A 22,551-nucleotide genomic window follows, 5' to 3' on the forward strand; every position below is an offset into this window, starting at 1 on the left:
GGATGAACCTGCCACTGCTGCTTTTGTCGACCTTCGGTTGAAAATACCTTTTCAAGCGTCGCATCGTAAAGGCTTCCCAGCGAAGACCTTTTCGTACTCGGAGAGCTTCTGTGCTTTTGTTTTTGTTTTTTTTGTCCGAAGACAATGACGGTAAAAAAAACAAGAAATAGCTGTCTTGAGATGTGTGCAGTGAAAGCCCCCCTCGGTCAGCCCGGTGTGAAAGAAAAACTCCAAAGATTCCCACAACTAAAGACTGGAACCCTCGCATGAAGCCATGCTAATAACCCACAAGAGTTCAAACACATTTTTAAATCAATTTAAGTTCAACGAAGACTTTTAATTAATATTTGTGTGTGCTATACGAAAATGTACACGTTTTTTTTTTCTTCAAACAAATAAATAATGGCGCAAACAAATCATATCAAAAGGAAATAAACAAATATAGTCCTAAATATTCTGAATTCGATTTCTTTCGATGTGAAAACATCCAATATCAATTCAATGCCATGCAGAATGTACACAGTTTACAAAGATGTCAGGAGAGACTTTTAAGGGTTCTCCGAATTGTATGCACACAGGAATGTCTTGATTTGGGGAATACTATTTAGGCTAACAAATTTCCTGACCTTTACAAAATAAGTTAAAACATACTACTTACAAAAAAACGTAAAACATAAAAGATTCAACGGGTTTTTTTTGCAACTCACGAAATAGGTTTTGTTTGGCGTGCTCTTTGCAGATATTGGTTCCTTCAAGTATAATATGTATATATTGTGCAATTAAAATGTGGATCGGCTACGGAAATAAACTAAAATAACCTTTGAGCGTGTGTTATTTGTACTGAGGGCTCTACTGGTGGGATTAAAGATATTTCCATCTTTAAACCTGCGTGGATCCACGTGGGCAGAGCTGCAGCGCTTTGTTTAGGTCCGGGGAATCATCCCAGGTTGCTCATTAAATGTCCTCAGTTGGGCAACGTCCAAAAACAAAAAAGATAGTTTCTTTCGAAATTATTTGTGTCTCTTAAGAAGAAAGAAGAAATTAAAACCACGAAGAGCGTCTCACTCTCTCACAAAGATTGCTTGACTTTTCTGATTCTCGAAGTCAATGCTGCTGGGGGGGGGGGGGGGGGTCTTTGTTAAATTAAAAAGGAAAAAGAGGCTAAAAACAACATGAGTCCATGCAAAAGCCAGATGCAAACCCTGACTTTTATATGTACAGTTTATTTCTAAAGGCGTAACACCCTTCTCCTCTCTTATAAAGATGTGATATCAGTCTGGCTGTCCTTCTGGATGCTTTGCAGATGGCCGGCCGGTGCCGACCTGCCCTTGGTGTTTGGTAGCTTGTGGTCTTTCTTCCATTTCATCCGTCTGTTTTGAAACCAGATTTTGATTTGCCTTTCGGAGAGGCAGAGAGTGTGGGCGATCTCAATCCGTCGCCGCCTGGTCAGGTACCTGTTAAAATGAAACTCCTTTTCAAGCTCCAAAACCTGCTGCCGGGTGTAAGCTGTTCTGGACCGTTTGGGCTCGGGTCCTGTGTAATCCGGGTTAACTGGGAGAAAGAAAACAAACAAGAGAAACAGTCACCAAATGTGGCCAGCGCAGCAGAGGGGGGAAAAAACAACAACACTCGGGGAGTCTCTCTCTCTCTCTCTCTCTCTCTGTACCTGGGGCGCTCAACTTGAACAACATCCACGTGGAAACGAAAGCGTTAAACGAGGAGTGATTTTACACTAAATTTCAGCAGATTTTCCGATTTAACCACCATTTCCAACTGGTCAATACGCGTTTCCACGGCGCTCACCTAGCGGCCCATTTCCTGAGCGATAAAAATTTATGACTTGTGTAATTGGCGAGGCCTTTCAAAGACTCCCATAAATATTACACTGAATGATTTCGAAAGTACGGGTCTCGGTTCGCCCACGAGAGAAGCAGCTGAACACTCACCATTGGTAACGTGGACTTTCTTCATCCAAGGGTAAACCACTGCGGGCTGCTTGGACTGTATCCCGTGTTGGCTCTTTGTGCTTTGCTGCTGTCCACAAGTCCGGGGTCCGGCCGCCTGGACCGGGGGGCCGTGCTCGGTCTGCGCGCTAAAAGAGCTCGAGCGGCTGGATCGCTCGTGCACGTGACCCCGGGGCTGCCCGGTGGAGTCCGGCACGGTGTTGCAGCTGAAGGGCTCCTCCGTGAAGTTTGGCCGTGGGTAGATCCCTGGGTGCTGAAAGTCTGTGTCCTGCGTTGGACTGAAGTAGTCCGCGCCCTGCTCAGGTATATAGTTATTTTGTGAATATTCCTCACAGGGAGGGAATTTGGGATCCACATACTTAGAGTTCACCAAATACGAACTCATGGCCATTAATTTCTGAAGGGAGAAAATACTAATTTTTCTCGAGTTGTCTTTTTTTCCTCCCTCCATAAAGCCCTCCTACTTGGTGTCAACTGAATAAAGTTAGCGAACCATGTGACCAGATCGGCCAATGGAGGTGATGCCGCTCCATACACGGGTAAACATACAACTAAAGCTAATTTGGTACTTCAGATGGACTACAATAAAAACTCCCATAGCGAAACAAAAAAAACAAAACAAATATTGCAGTATTAGAATTTTGATAATAAATGGAGTAACTTGATTTCTTTTAAACACATGCAATTCCAACATGTGTTTAACTTTAAATTAACTATTGTATTACGAAGACAAAGGGAGCACTAATTAAAAATGATATATATATATATACTTTATATATATATATATATATATATGTATATATATATATTATAGTCAGTTTCTAAGGTCTAACTTGAAGGCATGGTGTTGAACAGAGATACAAACAAAAGATACAAAAAGCCCCTCGGCATAAAAGCAGCGAATAATGAGCGAGGACAATTGATGGACACTGTCTTTGTCAAGAAGGGGTCATCGAAAAGTTACACGAATCTCATCACTTCATCTGCTCCCTTTGAAAAAAAACCCTCCCGGAATCCTATTGGCCAGCAGCAGCAGCCTCTGGGAATCAATAATAGAGACCAGCGACCCAAAGGAGGAAGAAGCTATAGCTGGAGTGTGCTGTGGGTTTTCTATTCTTTCAGCATTTTTTCATTCCAACATATCGAGCTAAACAGAAATGATTCCCCATGACGTGTATTTTCAAGTGTAACACTGTGCGTCAGATTTCCTTTAAGCCCGCGTAGTTTCAATGTGCCCTCAGCACTCCATATGAAGTGTGTGGCGTTGTCACATTTACTGTCATTCATGAAGCAAAACGCGTGTGAATGAATGTCTCCAAACGCCCGATAGTAAGATGGCAATGAGTCACTTTATCGACGTTTTTTCATCGACCACATACTCCCCTAGAATCGAATCTGTGATTTTGGTATCATCACACAAATTCGGTTCTACAGGGTATATATAGACGACGGCAAGTGCCACCAAACTACAGCATATTTATTTATGGAGCAGAAACCGTGTTAAATAAAGAATAAGAGAGATGCATGAGGCAGTAAACCACCGAAGAAGTCCTTTTAAAAGGCTGTGACGATATCACTGACAATCTCTCTCTCTCTCATTTTTCGTTTTTGATGGTTTTCCTCACACGCCCTTCGTTGGAATAATCATCTCCGTGAGTTCAGGTCAAAAATCATGTCAGAGGCAGCTTCTGTAAAAAAAAAAAAAGAAGGAAAAAAGTCGAAGTGTAGAGGCCTATAGGCTCTATAGTGTCATTCCTGTCCATTCAAACACCAAATGACCAGCCAAAGACGCTGAGCATCAGTTAGTATCTCAGGTCAGCCCAGGTTTTCCATCACACCCCAAGTTCATGATTAGGGGGGGGGGGGGGCAGGAAAAAAACACCTTACTCAAATAACATAAATAACTTTTCACTTAATACGCTGTCAACTATGATCAAAGATAAACATTGGTCGAATAAAGCAGTGTGTAAACGAATCACCAGATAACCATTATGCCACATTCTGGCTAGAACAGCTCTCAAGATGAGGCTAGAGGCCATGGAGGTCAAACCGAATCATTTACAAAACTTATCAAAAAGTTCAATTATTGTCGGTCCCGTTGACAGCTCAAAGGGTGCAAAGGTTTACAGACTGCCCGTCGGACTAACCTGCCAAGGCGCTACTGCAGGACAGCTCACAAATACATTACACATAAGAACGGTGATGATCGGCTGCTTATTTTTTCCTACTCTAGAATCCGAGAAAACAAAAAAATCAACACAAAAAGACTAAAAGCACAGAAAATACATGTTGTATTCCACCTGAGAGTTCATAACAATTATGTAAATACATATAGCAAACACAGGGAGGCTTTGAGCCGGTCGATTTCCAACAATAACATATTACTATTGAAATAGTCTTTAATATCCCGTCAAACGTCTAATTTTGTGTTTAAAAACGTGATTAAAGATTGGGCCATTCAGGCCATGTCCTCTGCTATAATAAGAACATTTGCGTGTATCGTGTATGCTGATTGGATCTTTTTTTCTGGATGGTGCATGACGTCGCTTTGTTTAATGTGACGTTTTGGTTACGATTTCAGCTTGAAGTTTGAATTCAGATCTTCAAAATGTGGGAATTGAGACAGAACGATGATAAATTAACATTTCCCTACATCGAAGTAACGATTATTGTTTTATTGCAGACGTTACATATTCGTTTAAAACCACTGTTATAAAGCAAATTGTAAGATTTTCTTGTATTATTCCAGCACTTAAATTTCAGTTTTAGTTAGACAGCCTGACCTGTCTTTCACCTTCCCCAGCCTGCCCTTCAGACTGGTCAAAGCCGACAATCAAAACAAAAGAATGATAAAGTCAGCGTTTTCTGTGAGCTTGTGTTGACCGAAAGGCTAAGTACTTCAGCAGGACCCCTTTTTTTACTTGCAATTGTTACAATGTTTTTTATATATATTTTTTAAAAGCCAAATATTAAGCGATTAATACCAAGAGAGAGCACGAGGCCTATTAAATCTTATGTTATGGTGAAGTAAATGAGCGTTTTATCAATGATTAAAGAAGAAATCAGTCTTACATTTCCGGTCAAGGGTTTATTTAATATTATTTAACTACTATTAGATATATTAAAAATAATTCAAGAAATTTTAAATTTAAAGACACGCATAAGCCTTTAGGAATAAAGCAGAATAATAATACGAAATTGATTACATGTATCTATTTATGTATTACATGAAACATGAAAAATAGTTTTAAAAACGAATCGCACAAATGACCATAAAATAACCTGCGGTGTCCTTGGAATCATTTCCCCATATTCTTAAAGAGTCTTTAAAAACTTTGGGGACAACAGGTTGATCTCTCCGCCTCCAATGGAACGAGAACCCCGAAGCTATCATATAACCACATGATATGGCAGTGAAGCAGACGTACTACATGGATAACACCGTGCGAAAAAGCATCGATTGAGTCTTAAGAGGTTTTAACCCAAACCGAGCTCAGCAATGAGATTAAACACGATTTTCCTGCAGCATTATCTACCTCTCCTTGGTCGTCTGAGCGCGCACTGCTACCGCTTTTAGAGGCAGGAAACAGAACAGCCGGAGCACTATGCGTGACATCACACGCCCATAGCACGAGCTTAATGATAAAACACTGCTTACCACAGCTAGCGTAACACATGGCACGCCGCGGCACAAACCCTTCCGCGAGGAAAACAACTCGGTAGGAGCTCACTTCCAAATCCGGCTCCAATCCAACCCATCTGCACGCTCTTTCTAATACACAATGAGAATTATATTTTGGCTTGTCAAGTCCCGGGCCATAAAACAAACTTTAATGGCATCACGTGTTTCCCTGCAGCCACTCACAACACCGCGCAGGCCCATAAATAATCCTCAAAGTTGCACTTACTCAATAACGGCGATTATACTGATGTGCACTGAGGAAAAGTCGTAGAAGGGAGGAACCCTGGAGCCTTTGGACGAACCGCTATGATAGAAAGGGGAACAGAGCACTGCGACGAAATAGAATAGATATGAATATAGCTTTATTACAGTCCTTAGTGCAATTCTATAAAAAAAAAGTCTGATCTCTGACTTTATGAATAACCATATGAGCAGTTATTTTAGTGGAAAATGTCGTGTCGTACTTCTTACTGGACACTACGGAATGTACCGTTTCAATGAAGACTTGTGACCTTTAAAATGTTAACAAAAGCTCCATACTCTCAAGTACAATTTTCTCCAAAGTGAACCTGACGCATCACGTCTGATGTCACTCATTCTTTCCGGCCAATCCCAGGGAGCAGAGCAGCTTTGCTCCTCCTCCTCCTCCCCTCTCCCCTAAATGCAGTGCAGGCTAATGGCGTTGAGCTTTGGCCAGCTGCCACCGCGTCCAGGTATAATAAATGGAAGGGCATCAGTGCAGAGGCTGTTTTCACATACATGTCCTCATAAAAAGTTATGTGATGCTGATATGATCTCCAGCTGCAAAAATATGTTTCCCTTCAACGGATTGGTAGTGTAGGCTTGCGTGCAGTTTTGTGCATATCAAGTCATTTATTGGCAGTCCCATCGACTGTGTCCTAAGGAACGTTTCAATGTCCTTAGTGTCCTCACCATTGCCATGGTGATGTCTTCACGCCCAATGACGCTCAATGGTGCTCAGGTTTTACTGACTTGATCCGTCTACGGTCCAAAGCATCCACCAAATTAATGGCGATTAAAGAAAGTGGTGTGGTGTGGTTCACGTAGTGTCTTTCAAAATGTGAACGCCATCACGTGATCACGTCCCTGGGCCAATCGCTGTTCACGGGAACCAGCTAGCAAGAGAGTGCCGAAGGGCAGCAGAGAGGCTGACTGTTGGGCAACAGCGCCTTCTGCTGGCATTTGATCTGCTTCCTCCATGTTTAATGGCAAAAAGGGTAATCAGTTATACTGACATTTTCATTTAATCAGTCAATGGAAGTGTGCAGGTTTCCAAGAACTTTCCACATGCAAACTATTTTTTTTACAACATGTGTCTATTAATAACTCAGTGGGCTGATGCAAGTTGATTCAAGTTTTTAAATAAATCCTGTTAAGACATTTTTATTCTAAGAATCACATTTGGTACAATTAGAATCGATTTGGGGAAATTGCCTTTGATTTTCGAAATGTAAAGATATCTGTAGACTGAATATGAGCAGCAAGCAAAGAATGTGGTATTACATAAGCAAAAAAAAATAAAAAAATAAACTTGCTGCATGATGATTTGTAGTAGTGCAAGACTAAATAATCTAACTTTAAAACCATTTAGCTGTTATAAAATATAAACAAATCTTTATTTTCATACTGAAAATGCACGAGGAAATGTTAATTAAGGGTCAAAAGGGAAAACCACATCCTTTCATGGGTGCCAGGCTTGCTGTCAGACAATGTCCCTCAATAACTACATACATAACAAACTGAGATGTAAGCTTTGCACACTGTTACATTGGGAAAACACTATCTCATTCGCAGGCTGCTACTTGTGCCTGTGTTCCAGGGTCCATTTTGCCGCATTGCAGTAAGGCTGTAAATACTTTCGCAGCTGCCTGTCAGCCAACAGTGAAATACTGTCTTTGTTCATGTTGGCCCCATGTCCAGGCAGCTGAAGACGGCTACGAAAACTCTACTTCTCCTGCCAGGCTCGCATATGTGAAATAAAGCAATGCAGATTCGTTCTTTGTTGCATTTTAGCAAGTGAACAAACAGCATGTATAAATGTAGTGGGGGTTTGGTCGGATCAAGGCAGGTTTTATGGTCGTTACAGATTTGCAAAATGATCATAAATGAGCGAATGTTTTTAATAGAAAAGAAGCTTGGTCGATGTTTAATAATGTACTTTAACTGACAACGAAATTTGCAATATTGGATCCATAATCGGGTTTTTTCAGTCGTGGGGCCACACTGAGCATCAACAAATAGTCCTCAGACGTCACTCCATGACGTTTCTGCAAAATAACGCTGCAGTGAAATGTGTGAAAACCTGTTTTCTCCACCTAGTCTTTATTTCTTCAAATATTACACTAAACATGCCGCAGAAACGAAACATTTCTTTGTCAATACCAACACCATTTTCTACACTTCCAGTTTGAAAAAAAACAATTTATTGAAAACATATGCAGGCACAAAGCATATAGCACGAGTCAGTCACCCTGCTGCTAATTTGCATTAATAACGACACCAGACGCTGTCACTTCACATGCAGACAGACACATGAGCGTTAATAAAGCCATTATCACACGGAAGCCTTACCTACAGCCGGGAGGTAATCCATGATTATTCGTAGGAGTTTACCTCTGCAGAACATTTCGATGAAGCAGCGTAGAGCTGGTGCAGCTGTGTCTATGCAGAGGTCAGACGTGTAGGAAAGTTGAAACGCTCCTCTGGTCATCCTGTCGCAAATATCTGCTGATCAGACCCTTTAACGAAACGAATGCAATTTTTAAGAAAGCCGACCGTGGCGTATCGGTTAGAGCGCCATTGACTCAGAATGCAGTGGGGAAAAAATCGCCTGGGAAATCAAGAAAAGAGCCATGAAGACGTTTGCCTCTCACACATGACCAGTGGCATCCAATGACAGGCGATGGAGGCACATAAAAAAGTCTATTGCAAGTTGTAAATTGTCCCCTCACAAAAAGGAATTTTGACTGCAGCAGCTCTACCCATCTTTGTGCATAATAGCAAAAGCCCCTCCACGTCCTCAGGAGACAAAAGAGAACCCCCACTCCCTCTTTTTGGCTTTTTGGTTCTATCGCAACGAGAATAGATTATTTCTCAAATTGAAAACGAACAGTTGCTTTCATCATAACACATATTCGTTATTATAAAAAAAAATAAACCACAATAATGTGTTATATCCCTGTGGATGACAAACTTGATTTAATAAAACAAAAACGGTAGATGAAATATAATGTTTGGTCTGATTTCTTGCATATGGAACAATATCAAGCGTATTTTTGTGTATTTTCTTTGCTAAGCGGCCTCACATGTTAACAGAATTACCGTTATAGTATAAAACTAGTTTATTGGGCTTAATTACTAATTACTGTTAGTTTGCAAATTAACAAAAAAAGGATTTGAAAGGAATGAGAAATAGTCCTTGGTATTGGACTTATGTGTGGATGTTCAGTTATGCTTTAAAATTGTGTGGATAAGTATTGTTGAACTGCTGTCCCGTCACAACACGTCAGTATAATTCTGCACCAAAAGGGAACCTCGTTCATGTGGTTCTTGTTCTTCTGCTGGCATGCAGGACTTGGCACTGTGCAATTTACAGTCACGATATAGGGCTCGGCCTCTGGTTTCCTGCGTGTGTGTGCGCGCGCACAAGTGTGTGTGTGTGTGTGTGTGTGTGTGTGTGTGCGTGAGTGTGTTGCAAAAGACTGGACAGGATCTGTCGGGTGGCTGGGACCTTATTGTAAGTCTTGTCCGGTGTTAATCCCCTTGTTGGTGGACTGAATGAATGTTGGAGGGAAAAAGACTAATCTAGCTCCCTCCTATTTGCCTTTTCCTTTGATTAAAGAAAACAAATGCTGTCTGCCACAGGTCCGTTAGAGTGTGATAGAATAATCCGTCTGATAGGCCTCTGGAAAAAAAAGGAAACCTAAAAGATATGGGGTCCTCGTGGATGGTGACGACTCATCTGTACATTGCTAGACATGTTAAATAAATAAATATGTGGCTAAAACAGAACATCTTGTCCAATGAATAGTCTGCCTTTTCAAACGGGCCTTTGTTTTCTCTGTTTACCTTCTAGAAAAGGCCAGGCTCCTTTCATATCGGTTCCGTTTTTGCTATTATCAGAGGATGCAGACGACTATTTACCGATCCAAAAATGGACCCTTGTCTGCTTAATTATGAAACAAGTCCGCACACGTATCTGCGCCTTTAACATATATGTAGATGTATGTATGGCCATTGTCCGGTGACACCTTTCCTCCAATAGAACCTCACACAGACGTGCTCTTTTAAAGAGACGTCACACGCCGCATGTCGAAGAGCGCCATGCCTTTTCATAACTGTTTTAAGGTTATTGGATTGGTGACGTATCTGGTTACTTCACTTGATTTCATGCAGCTTCATACTTCAGAAGGGAAACGTTGTACTCTTTAGTCCACTTTGACGGTGGTTGTTGCACGTGTACGATTTCAACCCGTGTTTTATCAAGAAAACATGGTTAGCCCATATGAGAAATAAAAATACATGACCAAATACTGCAACTCGGCTCCACCTCGGCCAAGTAATGTGCGGATTGCATGGATCAGTAATAATGACAATACCGTGTGTAATCACAAGTGTTTTCTTGTTAAAAAAAACAGAAGCCGAAAATCGTCATTCATTCAAGTTTTCAGCCATGTCTATCTATCTATCTATCTATCTATCTATCTATCTATCTATCTATCTATCTATCTATCTATCTATCTATCTATCTATCTATCTATCTATCTATCTATCTATCCATCCATCCATTTATCTAGCTATCTATCTATAAAATATTGAAGCAACTATAAATATATACATATATATGCATACAATTACAATATAATCAAATATAACATATGTATACATTTACAATAGTTGACACAAACCACTAGTATTTTTGTGTCATCACCATGTCGGTGCTTTAAACGAAACATATGGAGGTTCAATTTTTGCATGTGAAACAGTGTCGCTGTAAACCTATAGGTTAGAGGGAGAAATGTTGAATTTGATTGTTCACGTTACTGTAATTTATTCTGTAAACAGTTGTGAATTTACGCTCGATGAGTGGATCTTGGAGGTTTTGATTAAAACGTAACGTTAAATAAATCAGCTCTTAACTATATGGACATTTTGTTGTATTTGAATAAACACTGGTTAAAAACTGCCCCCTGGACTTTTAGATGACGTCTGATGTCTTGCCAGCATTCTGGCTGTGTACGAGCTGCTGTAACTGAGACTAAAAGACCAATATCGCCCTCTAGTGCCCTCATTACTTTACTAATGAAGCGTGATGCTCAAGTAGATGTAAACATCTTATGTTTAGTTCTGCCTAATCCAGGAATATTACATTTGATTTTAAAAGTGAAATGTTATCCATTGACTTCCTCAAATTTCAAAACAACCAAAATTGATCCCTGTCTATTTTGTCTCATGTGGTGCAATGAGGTGAGGTTGGGAAACATCGATTTTATATTTCAATAAGAAGGTGGAAACCTTCAGTCAAACACCAGTCAAAGTTACTTTTATTCCCCATCAGTGGGAAGTGCAGTATAGGAATAAACATGACCATTAAGGTGGGGGTGACTTCCTCTGAAACAATTCATCGACCAGACACCCCATTGAAAAGTGTCCACATTCTGTTGGTCAGCAACAGACACAAACACCCCAGAAAAAAAAGGGGGTTTCAAAGGAGAGAGTAATTACTGGTCGGGGCCCTAAACTCATTTAGGCCAGACGTCTAGCCGTTTCTATGGCTTTATTGGACGGCGTGTCTTCCTGCCTTAAAGTAATTATTCGTACAAGTTGGACAATAAATTGGAAATCCGCCGCATGCAGCAGCGAACCTCTCAGAAGGACTGCGCTCACTTTGTCAGATTGTTTTGGATTCTTCAAAAGGTTTTACCCTTCGAAGGCTCTATGACAGATGATTATACACAGTGAAGCTTCTGGGAAATACGTAAACAGTCATTTGAATTCAATTTAATCTTGGTCAGTTTGATTTGTTGAATGCAAAAAAAGAAAAAGAAAATTGTAAATTCAGTGACACTAAATGACCGTGATGGGTTAAATTGTGTGGCCAATATTAAAATAAAGCATCTGAACGACATTGTGATGCGGGATGCACTGAAATAAAGGCTTTTTTTTATATTAAAAAAAAAAATATCACGGAACGAAAACAGTATGCCAGAAACACACAGCACCGAGAAGCGTGTTTAATGCATTGAAGAAAGTTCTGTAATTAATGTTTGAGATTAAATTGAACATATCCTGTCTCAAGAGAAAGCAAAATAAACTATACCATCATGTATACTAAAGGGTGTGTTGTGCGCGCGTGAGTGTTTACTGACGATCGACAGCAGTCGTGCGGCTGTGAACATGTTTTATATACAACTCTTTATTATTAACAACTATAAGCATTACACATTAAAAAAACGTCACAGACACGGGAGGCTCAACAAATAGGACATACTTGCTTTTGCGGTTGAGTGAAATGCAAAAACAGAGCCAAATATCTTACGGCTCCACTCCGACTGTGACAAAGACTAATTCCGGCATAGGCGGTTCCGAAGGCCAACACTGCATGACACTGACGCGCAACATTTCTCCAGAGGGTCTAACGTAATAAAATGGCTACCGTTGCTCCTGCCAAAATGAAAGGAATTGTTCAGATCGCTTCTCTGGTACGAGTGTGTCTAAAGGCAGTGATTTTGTTTTCTTCACAGCAGGTCTCTGCCGCTCCTCTCTCTGTTCATCTTCTTCATTTTCATCCTCCTGTTCTGGAACCAGATCTTCACTTGTCTCTCGGTTAAACTGAGTATGCGGGCCACCTCGTAGCGTCGGTCTCTTGTCAAATACATGTTGTAGAGGAACTCCTTCTCCAGCTCTAAAGTCTGATATTTCGTGTACGGGCATCGCTTCTTTCTCGTGGAGCGCGCGTGAATCCAGTTCGCTGCAGGGTTGTCTGGAAAAGAAATACAAGTTTAAAAAAAACACACACACACACACTTGGTGAGGATATATATATACATATTTTTTTCTCATATGATGGTTTCGTGGAACTGGGAGAAAAGTGTTGTCTTGTGGCCACTCAAAAAGCAAAAGCAGAACGTGTTTAACAATGTGTTGGGGACATGGTGCAAAGACAATGCGCAAAAGCAGTCAGGGCCTACTCGTTGTCCCGTTATTAACGCAGCATAACATTTATCCCCGAAGTCACACTTGGGTGAAATACCATCCGAAAACACCACCGTGTTTCTGTTTTTGGGTGTGCTGTGAAATTAATAACTGCAGGACAGTCTGTTATACAGCCAAGCCGTGCGGGGCGGGTATTTCCCCTTTCCCGAAGCGAGCTACAACCTACGAGACACTTTTATAGGTTAGTAAAACCTCCACTTTTACACACCCGGCTCATACAGTTTCAGGGTTGTAAATCAGGATCGGCCATTTCGGTTACTTACTCGGGTCAAGTTGTTGTTGTTTCTCCTCCTTCGGCTCGCTGTGAATCGAAAGTTCACTTCCACTGAGCTCCGCGGCGGCTTTTTCCTGACACTCCGATCCTCCGCACGAGAATTCGCCGGCGAGCGGCCGAGCCTCCGGATCCGAAGCGTCGCACTGCGCCGCCTTGGGCGCCGCCGGGACCTCGGGCTTCGTTCCGTAGGAGCGACTGCTGGAGTGATATCCGGCGAACGAGACGTGGTTGGAGATGGGGTCCATCCATGAGCGGACGCCCACGTATCTGCCGTCCGAGGCGGGGAGGTGGGACTGGTGGTGGTGGTGGTGGTGGTGATGCATGTACGGGTGATAAATCCCCTGCGGGTGAACCGAGGACCAGGACGACGAGAAAACCCCGGACTTGGAGGCGAAATGGCACGAGGAGGAGAAGTCCGCGTTGTCCCCGACACTTGACGGCCTCGAGGTCACCGTGTGCGGAGCCTGGATAAAGCGAGCACCGTACGCATCCTCCGCCTCCTGCCCCATTATAGCGTCCACATAGCAGTTGCCGAGAGTGCCACTGGACGACATTTTTGATCTCTTACTAGTCATATAATAAGGGTTGAACTGTTACGGGAAGCGTCCCTCTATGAACAATCATAGTATTTTTTTTTTTTTTTCTGCTGGCCTGCATCTACAGGGATTGGTTACATGGATCACGTGGTCATATTTACCAATACAGCGAGTAAATCAATCATGCCTTACTCTCTAATTGTGCTTGGTCAGGTTTAATTTTGTTTTTCATTTCACATATGAAAACTAAAAAATAAATAACCGTGAGGATGTGACCGGCGGATAAAACATTCGCCCTTAAGATCAGATGAATGCAATAGCCCGTTTTTTTTTTTCATCTCAAGTGCAGTGGCTGCAGGACGCTACAACAAGGCGAGCAGCTAAAAAGGAATAAAACTCATTCATATCAACATCATCTACACAGAGTCCACACCACGCAACCTAATGCAGGAGAAAACTCTCATAATATCATCATGATACCGCAAAAGCTTGTAAAATACTTTATAGACTTACGGGGTCCTCGTAAAATAGATGAATGTTGTAAAATAACAGAAGCCATTTCCGTTCACAATGCGGCGAATCCTTTGTTATTATTCGGCGACTTAACATTTTTCTGGGTTGGCTTGAATTTGTAAATGCTGAACCGGAAACGCCAGTTGTGAAATGATTGTATTCCCCTCTATGGATGGCAATAATGCCTTTATGCATCAATAAATGTTTTACGAGGTGCGTGTGATTATACATGCCGTCAATAAAATAAAGAAGAACAACCGGCTTGGAGAATTCCATCTATGTGTTGCTGTCTGAAGGATGTACTTTTTTTATGGGACGCATTTAGCCTAGTTTTTTCCTAGTTTTAAACAAACGTTAAAGCTTCTTTAAAATGTTATAAATATACTCTATTTTAAATATATATATATATATATGTATAAGATTTAGGTCTGTGGACTGGATCAGACTGAATGATTGATTTGTCATTTCGTTGCCAATAATCATAAAATAGATTATTCTGAGCAATGTTAATTTGTTTGGCACAATGAAACGAAATGTGACGTGGCTACTAAGGCCTGTGCCTCACAGGGGGAACTGTTCTTGGACATATCAGACCCCGTAAATGGTCCTTATAGGCACAAATGAGAATTAGAAAAACACGTTTATTCCATTACACGACCCGCCCCTCTGCGTCGCTTTGGTACACTTTGTACATATGTGGGTTGGATCATTTTGTGTTTGTTTGGTTCTTTTTTGTTCTTATTCCAAAATAGTCTCCAATGTTCTTTGGGGAGTTGGAATGTCTAAAAAATAAGTGATAATATGTAAATAGTATCATAATTAAAAACAGCGTGTGTTAAGCCTGCTATAGCACAAACATTTTATCTAAGCACGTAGCTCCGTCGTCAGCTGCAGCGAAATACTGCAGGGCTCACATTTTGTGAAACTAGAAACTCTTTACGAATATTTTTGGAACAGTTTTTGCAGTAGAGTGCAAAATGCATTGGTCACACCGATGTCTGCGTCAATGCTAATGATGCTTCAATGTACAACGTGAGACGTTAATAGCATTAACAAACACGTAGAAGATTTTTTTTTGTATAATTTATTGCAATATACATGCAGAAACATGCAATAAATTCACAGATTAACATCTTTTTTCGGCCATAGAAACATTTCACTGTGGAGCAAATGGATTGCACTTCGAAGTAAAAACAAACGACACGACAATAAATGTGCTTTCATGAGTGAAAATGAGAATGATTTTCCAAACGCAACACAATAGAACATCCCTGTCTACTTGGCTAAGGGGAGGACCTCTACTTTTCCAATAATTTAAGACCAAAAAGTGTTACCCTGTGATGAAGTAAAAACAAATACACAACATATTGGCTTATTTAGACACAGTTTCGTTGAAATTGAAGATTAACGTCTAATGCCACCGAAGCATCAAACTGAATGTGAGACAATAAGAGACAGCTAACCACGGACAACATGCGCGCTCACGAAAAGGTGAGATTTGAGGTCAGTTCACGGATGCGGTTCTCTCGGTTCATTTTCTTCAGTTTCATCCTGCGGTTCTGAAACCAGATCTTGACCTGCCTGTCGGTCAGGTTGACGCCCCTGCTGATCTCTAGGCGGCGCTCTCGGGTCAGATACATGTTGAAGAGAAACTCCTTCTCCAACTCCAAGGTCTGGTGCTTTGTGTAGGGACATCTTTTCTTTCTTCCACTTTTTGCAGTTAACCAGTTGCTCGTCGGCGCGTTGCAGGCTGCAAAAGATTCAGATCATTGAGAGTATTGAGTGTTCCATGCAGGGATTCAGCTTGGACTAACTCACCTGCTGCTTTGGATTCTACCTCTGGGAAATAACACAGATTGGAAATGTTTTCCCAGTATAAATCAAATGCAGGGGATGTTATTAGTCACGTAAAAGACACCACTAATCAAATAGAGATTAAATGAAACCCCCAACTGATCAAACTGTACCAGAAATATATTTACACAGCTTGAGATATGATCAAAAGCTATTCATTTTATCAAAGCGTCCATGTATAAATTAGTATTTTATTACATGGTTAAAATCATTAACTTTTAATAAGATAATTTCGTCACACTAACATAACTTACCATGGATGCATCAGTTTTAGAAGCTCCTGTGATTGGATTTTCCATTTATGCAACAAGTATTGCAATGATTTCAGGTTCTGACTACTGGGTCATATAACCACATATTAAAAAGTATATATTCATTATTTGAATTTATTATTTGAATTTAAATATCTGAGACATTAGGCACATAGTAAATGCCGCATGGTAAAACTCTTCTCTGTTGCCCGTTGCTGCAACCTGAGAAAGACTGCCATTAAACATTACGACTTTAGGGTTGTTTGTGTTTTATACTTGGTTTTATGATGCCGGAGCCTTCTCAGCTCTGCAGCGACACAAGATAAAACGCGACCATTGTAACCAAACCCACCTTTTCCTTCCTTCTGTTGCAGCTCCGGACTGGACACAGAGGCTTCCATGTGACACGTTTTCTCCCCGGAGTCAGAATTGGGATCCGGGCTTTCTATGGTAACCGGTGTCCTTGAGGTCTCGTGGTTCTGCGGGACGTCCTCGCTTTTCTTTTCCGCCTCTGCGAAATTGGAAGGTGCCGATGAGGGCTGCGGTTTCGGGGTGACCCCGCCGAGCTGCGTCAGTGTTTGGTTTGGACTCGGCGGCTCGTGGCAGTAGCTTTCCTGATGTTTTCCGTTCGCATAAGTTTGACTCAATCTGAAATAGCCCGGCACCGGGATCTCGGGACCATCGACGGGACAGGATTCGGAAACGACGTTAGAATACGCGGGGAGCTCTGCCGGGCTGACTTTGTGTACTCTCTTATCTGAGTACATGCAGCAGTTGCTCTCTTCCTTTATGCTCTGAGAAAATGTACAGTTCGGCATCTGGTTGGATGGCTGTATTCTGCAGGGTCTATTCGGATCAGTCCAGTTATCTATTTGAGGTATGTACGGGTGGACATTCATGCCCATATTTTGGTGGTTGACCTCCCCTCTTTTGCCAAAAGACGGCAGGAGTCCACAGGTTTGCATTCCGTAAGTTCCCATTTCTGAGCCAGAAGGCAAATACATGTTGCTGGAGTAAAAGCTGTCCGACCTGCAAGCACCAATTAAAGAGTCCACTAAAAATGTATTTGCCGCAGGAGAGCTACTAGGAAAGGACATTTCGGGGGGTTACGGTCTTTAGAGGAGAGAGATGTCCTTTGTAAGATGACATATCTAGGAAAAACAATCTCCGCGTAAGTCAGGATGCCTCCCGACCACATGACAAGCCCACCAATGAGATTTGAAAATGGCCTTGAGACGCAGCCTCCTCTCCCTGCGCGCACACACACACACACACACACACACACCGTACTATGCCACACATACTCACACACACATACTCAAACTGCGGATGCAGTCGTGGTCAACAGCGACACCTACAACACGGACTTGAAATTGGTTTCCAATCGTAACGGAAGCTCTTCAACCAAACCATCGCTTACGAGAAAGATTATTCGAGTTTCATCCCCCATCGTGGAGGTGTGTGACACGTGAACTCTAATAAAGGTTTCCACTGAGTTAAATGCTTCAGAGGATGTGCCTGTCTTTGTGTGTGGCAAATATGTGCTTGTGTGTGTGTGTGTGTGTGTGTGTGTGTGTGTGTGTGTGTGTGTGTGTGTGTGTGTGTGTGTGCGTGTATAATGCTGCATGACAATTGCAAACAATCTGAAAGAATGTAACCATTTTGACAATTTTTTTTAATTATCAATGATTTATAGCAACAGAATCAACATATTTGCATATATTTGAAATAAAATAAGAACAACAGTATACACATTTCACATTGTTAATACATTGTGTCAGGGTTGAGGTTCTTTGTATTTCTTACATATTAGTTTTCAATTTAACAGCACCAAACTATTCAATGTAAATGCAACGGCCACATGAGAATCAAAACAAATAATATAATCTAAGTCTAATGTATTCTCTCTTTTAAACAGCGCAGATATGCAAGGTCAACATCACAGGCCCGTATTTATTTACTCTGAAAATAAACTCCACTTAAAACCAATAGAAAATTGGTGCTAGATTTTTTGCAAAGACTATACTAAGCACAATCTATTTTTTTTTGCAAAGGTATTTCCGACGTTCCAAATGAAACCCTTAGATGCAGCCAGGGGATTTTTAAATGTGTCCAACGTTGTGCCTGTTAAACTCAGACGGGGCAGGGGGCGGGTAAAACATTACCTGGAAATATCCATTAGAAGTAAGGCCCCTAATATCAACAACCCGACAACTCTACTGTAAATGAACCAACGCAGCTTGAAATCGCTGCGCGGATCGGCCTGAAAGGTGTTTACATATGGTAAAAAAAAAAAAATCATCTCAAGATCACAGAATTAAAAATGAATGCCATCAAAAACAAAGCCCTTAATAAGTTTAAAACCGTTCGGTCATTTTAATGGAATAAAAACAAAATGCGCAGCCTTACAAATCCTGTTCATTAAAATCCTGTTTCTGATAATACATTTTTTTTTCAAGTATAACGTTGAAAGGTTTGCATTGCACGTGCGGCACTGGACCGCAGAGAACAACTTTATGTACTTACATATGGAGTGTATGATTTCGTATAGTCAACAAAAGACATGATAAAAAATAAACACAAGTACCATAACAGTGAATAAATGATTGGAGCACGGGATATGTAGTGCTGGTATTATTAATGACAATACTACTACTAACAATAATACTTATAAAAACAATAACAAAATCAATAAAAGTAAATAATCTAAATACCAGTAAATATATTTATTTTTCAACTGCAACTAAAAAGTATAGCTTACGACTGAATAGATTGATCATCGTCACAATGAATTCAGTCGTCTTTTTTTGCAGTTCCTGTAATGTTGAAAGCAAACAGAGAGAAGCAGATGCACGATAGTAAAACAATACAGCTGCAACATGAAAACGAGAAGCACATCAAAAATCCCCTAAATGCCCAAATATCTATAGTCTAGAGACAAATTCCAATGACCTGACCAGTTCTGCTACCTTCAGGTAAAGATCGAAGTCCTTCTGTAAGATTATCGAAACACTTGAACGTGACTCTGCCGCCTGGAAGTCAAGGGAGTTAAATCAGTTAAACGGGGAATATAAATAATAAGTGTATTACGATTAACGCTGTATTTTCTTCAAGAATCTGCTGTACTGCTGAATGCTTAAATACACAACAAAATGTAAAGTTAATTTGGACGCTATGAATCAAATAAAAAAACAATACAGGCCTACAAAAGGTTGAAAAAATGTCCGGCCATTGGATGCAGTTGGAATTAAAACTAAATCTATATATTTTTAAACTGTGTGGAACGGATTTTTCCTCCACTGAATGATTTCCATGCAGGTTAGATGATGTATTTGGTTGAATTCTGCCTCTATACTATAGTCAAAGCTGCAAGTCTGCCCTCATGTGGATACACTGTGACCATCTACACAGTTGGTAGTGTCATTTCACTGTAGGACATGATGCCAACCCAATTGAACGCTTAATGAAACCCCACGTGTCCATAGCCTTTTGGGGAAATAACCGTATGTGATGAACCACAAATGGTATAAACGTTCATCTCCAACTTTTTTGACACAGAAACGAGAGGTGCGATTGTTTCTTTGAAAATAGTCACATGTACACATTGACTGTATTTGTGGAATAAATACTTGTAGGTACTCCGTTCCTTTGATTACAAAAATCTTAGGTTTGCAATACACTGCTGTGTTCAAGCAGGAACAAAGAGCGAAACGTTTCTCTGCGCTTTAGAGCGTCAGAACTACATTTTGCGTATTTGAGAATCCAAGAAAAGCAGATAAACCTGAAATGACTTATCCTTTCATATGGCGGTCCTTTTTTCTTTCTTTTTTTAAGTATCCTTGGTTTTATCCTAGCCAGAACCTTGGAGCACGCAGAGAAGTCAAAGGGGGCTGCGGATGGAATGGGCACAAATCTCTTGAACTCTCCAAACATGTCGATGGCTTTGGTAAGAGCATCCGAGCTCTTGTGATCAGGGGGCTGAGACACCAAAGTCAAATAGCCCCCTATTTAGACATTTACAGCTAGGTTTATTATACTGTCTAGACGGTTCAAAGTTTAGTAAACAATGCAGTGTTTGAAAGCAGAGGAAATAACGAGACACACAGGCCCGAAGCGCCAAATTCTTCCATTGATGAATCTTGAGGAACCCCCCCCCCCCCCCTTTGCTCGTGTTATGTTTGATGACTTGGTGAAGTTCATGTGACAAGTTGCGTTATTCACCATTCGTTGTGACTTTATTTCACACCACAATGTGCATATACATGCGTCTTAGAAATGGGCATTACACAAGGAAGAAGTATATATTTGATGTAAATATGGAAAGGAACGCTCGCACGAAAATTTCTGGGATTATTTGTTGTTGACACAACACGAAATATGTGAACACAAATAAATAAATGAAGAACAAAGACAATATGGAATCTTCGTTCCTTTCCAAATGTTTAAAAAAATATGTTTCAAAAGAATCAGGTTCAAATATGTCGACGGTGCAGTCTTTTGCAACATATGTGTATAGTTCCTAATGTACATATAGTGTGTGTGTGTGTGTGTGTGTGTGTGTGTGTTTGCATAACTGTGCCAGATATCAGAATAAAGGATTCCCAGTGAAATACTGTAGACGGTCGCGGTTTAGCTTCTTCTCTTTCATCCTCCTGTTCTGAAACCAAATCTTCACTTGCCGATCAGACAGGTTTAACATCCTGGAGAGCTGGAGCCGCTTCTCTTTGTTAATGTACACGTTGAAGAAAAACTCTCGTTCAAGTTCTCGGATCTGGTATTTGGTATAAGGACACCTCTTCTTCCTCGATTTGGATGACGACGCTGCACAAGAGAAGAAATATGCTCAATTAATAAAGAAAATGTGACCATAATTCAATTGAAGGTTGCATTTATTTTTGCACAAATGTTTATCTCTGGCAAACACATAAAAATACACAGAATGAGAAAAACAAAAGCAGTGTACTATTAAAATGAACTGCACTGAGGTAAAGGGAAGTATTTGCACGACGATTTAACTCCCTATAAATGTGTTGGAATACATACAATTACCTAAGTGATTAAAACACTTTAATGAAACGATTTCTTCAACGTATAATTTAAAATCAATCTCAGCCACACTCAGGTACATGGCAACATGCATAGTTTGGTTAACTTAACGGTTTCCCATTGTAAATACCTTTACAACCGTAAACCAAATCTTATAGGGATATAAAAATCTCGTGCATGCTTATAAAGAGTCAAATAGCCCAAGACGGTGTCGCTGGTGCACACAATGCAGTTCGGACACCCCATTGTTTAACTTGCACTTCTCATATCCAAGACAAAGAGGGAAACACTTACTCTGTTGCTTGGTGTTGGTGTCGCCGCAGTTGGAGGACGAGTCCTCGTCGACGCTCCCGCTCGGGTCACCTTTGTCCTGCTGCAGCTTGGTCAAAGCTGGATTGTTATTCGCGGCGTCTGCTGAAGCAGCCGAGTCTGTCTTTTGTTTGGGGGGCTCCGCGCTGTGCTTGCCCGAGTTGGGATTGTCCAAAAACTGGTCGAAGCCCTGGGGGAGAACCCCGTTTCGGCCGACGCCGTTGAAGAAATTGCACGGCGAGCTCGTCCCACCGTGGTGGCCGTACAAAGACTCGTTTTTGAATAGCACATCCGCCCTGTTGCCGGAGGACTGGATCATGTCCCGATGCATGATCTCGTCCGTTGAGTAGTACGACGGATAGTTGCCCCTGTAGTGCCATTTGCTTGGATGGTCCAGTCCATAGTCCCTGAACGCGACCTCTCGGACAGGTTGGACTTGGGCTATGTTTGGGGAGTACGGGAAATTGATCTGACACGAAGAAGTCTGCGGTAAAAAGGAGGAGACTGATGTAAAATCTGGCGTCGAAACGTAATAAGTACAGCTCGGTAAATACATATTTGACGCACAGCTGCGATCGTCGTATTCCGTCATATCTCTTCTTCCCTTGTTTCCTCGTTGCAGCGGAGGAGAGGAATTGGCAGCTTGGCTGTTAAACTTTGTCCAGCGCCACAGGCGTGTGGAGAGACCCCGCCAGGGAGAAAAAATCGGAAACGTAGGCAGACCTGCAATACATCTTGATCGATTCTTGGGGTAATTGTGTCATGTGATCCAGCTAAGGGATTACCATACACCAATATCAGTCATTAAAAACTGACCGGAGAAACTCATGTGAGCGCATGCCAGAGCCTCCATTGGCTCCCTGGCTGCAGAGGAAACTCCTCTCCA

The 22,551-nt window shown here is 41.3% G+C and overlaps 4 protein-coding genes across 4 annotated transcripts; all 4 read right to left on the reverse strand.

Annotated features, from left to right (window-relative positions):
* Nucleotides 1-1,096: 1,096 nt before the first annotated feature.
* hoxd4a (homeobox D4a) lies at nt 1,097-2,646 on the reverse strand. The gene is made up of 2 exons (XM_037489584.2): nt 1,947-2,646; nt 1,097-1,551 (listed from the first exon to the last, which is right to left on the reverse strand). Exons 1-2 carry the CDS (start codon nt 2,413-2,415, stop codon nt 1,256-1,258), a joined length of 765 nt encoding a protein of 254 aa, XP_037345481.1. The 5' UTR covers nt 2,416-2,646; the 3' UTR covers nt 1,097-1,255.
* Nucleotides 2,647-12,059: 9,413 nt separating this feature from the next.
* Nucleotides 12,060-13,759, reverse strand: hoxd9a (homeobox D9a). The gene is made up of 2 exons (XM_037488781.2): nt 13,146-13,759; nt 12,060-12,649 (listed from the first exon to the last, which is right to left on the reverse strand). The coding sequence occupies exons 1-2, from the start codon at nt 13,729-13,731 to the stop codon at nt 12,405-12,407; spliced, it is 831 nt and encodes a 276-aa protein (XP_037344678.2). The 5' UTR covers nt 13,732-13,759; the 3' UTR covers nt 12,060-12,404.
* Nucleotides 13,760-15,368: 1,609 nt separating this feature from the next.
* hoxd10a (homeobox D10a) lies at nt 15,369-17,433 on the reverse strand. The gene is made up of 2 exons (XM_037488846.2): nt 16,663-17,433; nt 15,369-15,955 (listed from the first exon to the last, which is right to left on the reverse strand). Exons 1-2 carry the CDS (start codon nt 17,405-17,407, stop codon nt 15,687-15,689), a joined length of 1,014 nt encoding a protein of 337 aa, XP_037344743.2. The 5' UTR covers nt 17,408-17,433; the 3' UTR covers nt 15,369-15,686.
* A 3,371-nt stretch (nt 17,434-20,804) lies between these two features.
* Nucleotides 20,805-22,272, reverse strand: hoxd11a (homeobox D11a). The gene is made up of 2 exons (XM_037489676.2): nt 21,651-22,272; nt 20,805-21,131 (listed from the first exon to the last, which is right to left on the reverse strand). The coding sequence occupies exons 1-2, from the start codon at nt 22,255-22,257 to the stop codon at nt 20,896-20,898; spliced, it is 843 nt and encodes a 280-aa protein (XP_037345573.2). The 5' UTR covers nt 22,258-22,272; the 3' UTR covers nt 20,805-20,895.
* Between the last annotated feature and the right edge of the window lie 279 nt (nt 22,273-22,551).

The sequence above is a fragment of the Pungitius pungitius genome, chromosome 10 (genome assembly GCF_949316345.1).
Source record: "Pungitius pungitius chromosome 10, fPunPun2.1, whole genome shotgun sequence".
Taxonomy (NCBI): Eukaryota; Metazoa; Chordata; class Actinopteri; order Perciformes; family Gasterosteidae; genus Pungitius; species Pungitius pungitius.